This window comes from Daktulosphaira vitifoliae, unplaced genomic scaffold (assembly GCF_025091365.1).
Source record: "Daktulosphaira vitifoliae isolate Bord-2020 unplaced genomic scaffold, ASM2509136v1 Scaffold_457, whole genome shotgun sequence".
Classification (NCBI taxonomy): Eukaryota; Metazoa; Arthropoda; class Insecta; order Hemiptera; family Phylloxeridae; genus Daktulosphaira; species Daktulosphaira vitifoliae.
Window position 1 is genome coordinate 7661 of NW_026100022.1, and position 2178 is coordinate 9838.

The window sequence follows — 2178 nt, forward strand, 5'->3', positions numbered from 1 at the left end:
GTATTCCCGGAACATTTTCAAAATCTAAGATGAAAAATTTAGTTTTCTAAAAAAATTGCTATTTTAAATCCACCCTGAGAGTATAATAAGTGTTAGATTATCAAAAAATATGTTATCAAATGAAAACAAATTACCTAAGGTTTCAATATAATAAAAATTTATATGAGGAACGAAAGAAAATTTTTCAATTTTTAAGGGTAATGTCTTCAACTATATACGATTTGTGATCTTCTGACCTATTGTAGAAAGAAATCAGTTCAGTGAGAGCTGAGAAAAAGTGGCAACAGACACAAAAAAATAATAATAAACAAATTGTGGTAAAATTAATACTTTTCAACTTTGCATCGTAGCTAAAATAATATAAATAAAATTAATATTTTCTCGGCTTGCTATCGAAGTTAAAATAAATATCCTAATCTATGTATTAATTTCAAACATATTTTGGAAAAATTAAATAAAATATTTTTTTCCCTAAATTTTCAAGCATTTAATCATTGTAAATTTATAAAATTATAATAATATAGAATTCGATAAAATAAATTAGATAATATAATTATCATGTAAACAAATTGTGAGCTATTTTGGTAAGCAATAAAATTTTTCTGTAAAATAACAAGTCACGATTGGTTAAATTTAAAAATAAAATTCCAAAACCACTATAAAGAACAAACTTTTGAAGGTTTATAACACGTATTTGATTAAACCAAAATATTACATTTTTTTTCAATACTAATTAAATAAAATATGAAAGTATTAATATTCACTATATTATATTTTGCATGTTTTCAGTTAACTTTACAATTAATATGTGACCCAAAAACTTTTGTGAAGACGATTACTCAAAAACCTCGTTGGGAATCATTTAGTAACATAAAAGTAATGTTTCAAGAGAATCAAAGTAAAAATTTATGTTATCATCATACTGAGTTCATCAAAAATCCAACTTCGTACCAAGATTATATAAATTTACGGGTAAAAATTACAGCACAGCACGTTTGTTCAATAATTAGTTGTAAATACACTTATGTATTACTTACGTATGTGACTTTGATTGAACATTTAGCTAATGAATATAAAATTTTATTAAATAATGATAATAGAAATATCGATTTCAAGTCACTATATAATATCATAAAGAATATTGAAAGAGACACAGAATTTATTAAAGAAGGGATCGACTTTGGATATTTATTAAAAAATAAATATTTCACTGAATCATTTCTTACTACACCTTTAAAAAACTTGTACAGAAATTTTAATGAAATAGATATATCAATTAACGAGAAAAGTTTATTGTTGTTCATGAAACATGAAAACATAATTAATCTAATGATAGAGTCTCTTAAAACCTTCAAAGAAGAAATATATGAAAATGTAATTGGAAAATTTTGTGACAATCAAGATCCTCCAGTGCCAAATTTAGAATCGTTAAGAAATGAACATGCAAATAGAGTACACACTGAAACTTTTGAATCTTTTCTTACAAGAAAAACATTACATTATCCCTTTGACAGCCAAGTAAAATATTTTTCACAACTAGGGTTTTCTTTAGGAAGTAAACGCCTCGATATAATAGCGGCAGAACTTCCCATTAGGTTAAGTATAAATTAATTTTATAAAATCGTAAGTTATCAAACTATTTCGTTTTGTTATTATTTTTTTTTTAATATGTAAAGAAAAATTTTAGTTTCACTTAAATTTTATTTTTATTGTTTTTTAAGACCAAAAAAGGCCATAGCTGCCTCCCCAAAAAAAGGGAGTTTTTCTAACCATTGATACTGGGAGACTGGTGGCTATTCCGTCATACATTAAGTCAAGCATCTCAATAATTCAAAAAATAGTATTTAGGCGAATAATATTGAAAATTGTTAGAATATGCGTTATTGATTTAATTAAATAGAAGTTATTCATTTATAAATTGAAAATATGATTTAACATTTAGTAATTACAATTAATTTTTTGTTTATTTATGTCTATTTTGCTTAGGTATATTATTCATGTATTCATTTATAAATTGAAGTTATGTTTTTAAATTTAGTAATTATAAATAATTTTATGTCTATTTTACTTTGGTAAATTATTCATGTATAAATAAAATGTGTCAAAAATGTAAATTACGCAAACTAAATTACTAGAATAGATATGATGACATATTATTAACTTTTATATAACCAAGTA

The 2178-nt window shown here is 23.5% G+C and overlaps 1 protein-coding gene across 1 annotated transcript; it reads left to right on the forward strand.

Moving 5' to 3' along the window:
* The first annotated feature begins 693 nt into the window (after positions 1-693).
* LOC126909497 (uncharacterized) lies at positions 694-2062 on the forward strand. Its single transcript, XM_050691927.1, has 2 exons — positions 694-1595; positions 1722-2062. Exons 1-2 carry the CDS (start codon positions 745-747, stop codon positions 1774-1776), a joined length of 906 nt encoding a protein of 301 aa, XP_050547884.1. The 5' UTR covers positions 694-744; the 3' UTR covers positions 1777-2062.
* The last annotated feature ends 116 nt before the right edge of the window (positions 2063-2178 follow it).

Excerpts from the sequence above, each read along its gene's own strand:
- LOC126909497 (XM_050691927.1), top strand. The coding sequence starts at position 745 with ATGAAAGTATTAATATTCACTATATTATATTTTGCATGTTTTCAGTTA. Across the intron at positions 1,596-1,721 it reads GCGGCAGAACTTCCCATTAG|ACCAAAAAAGGCCATAGCTG; the intron begins GTTAAGTATAAA and ends TTGTTTTTTAAG.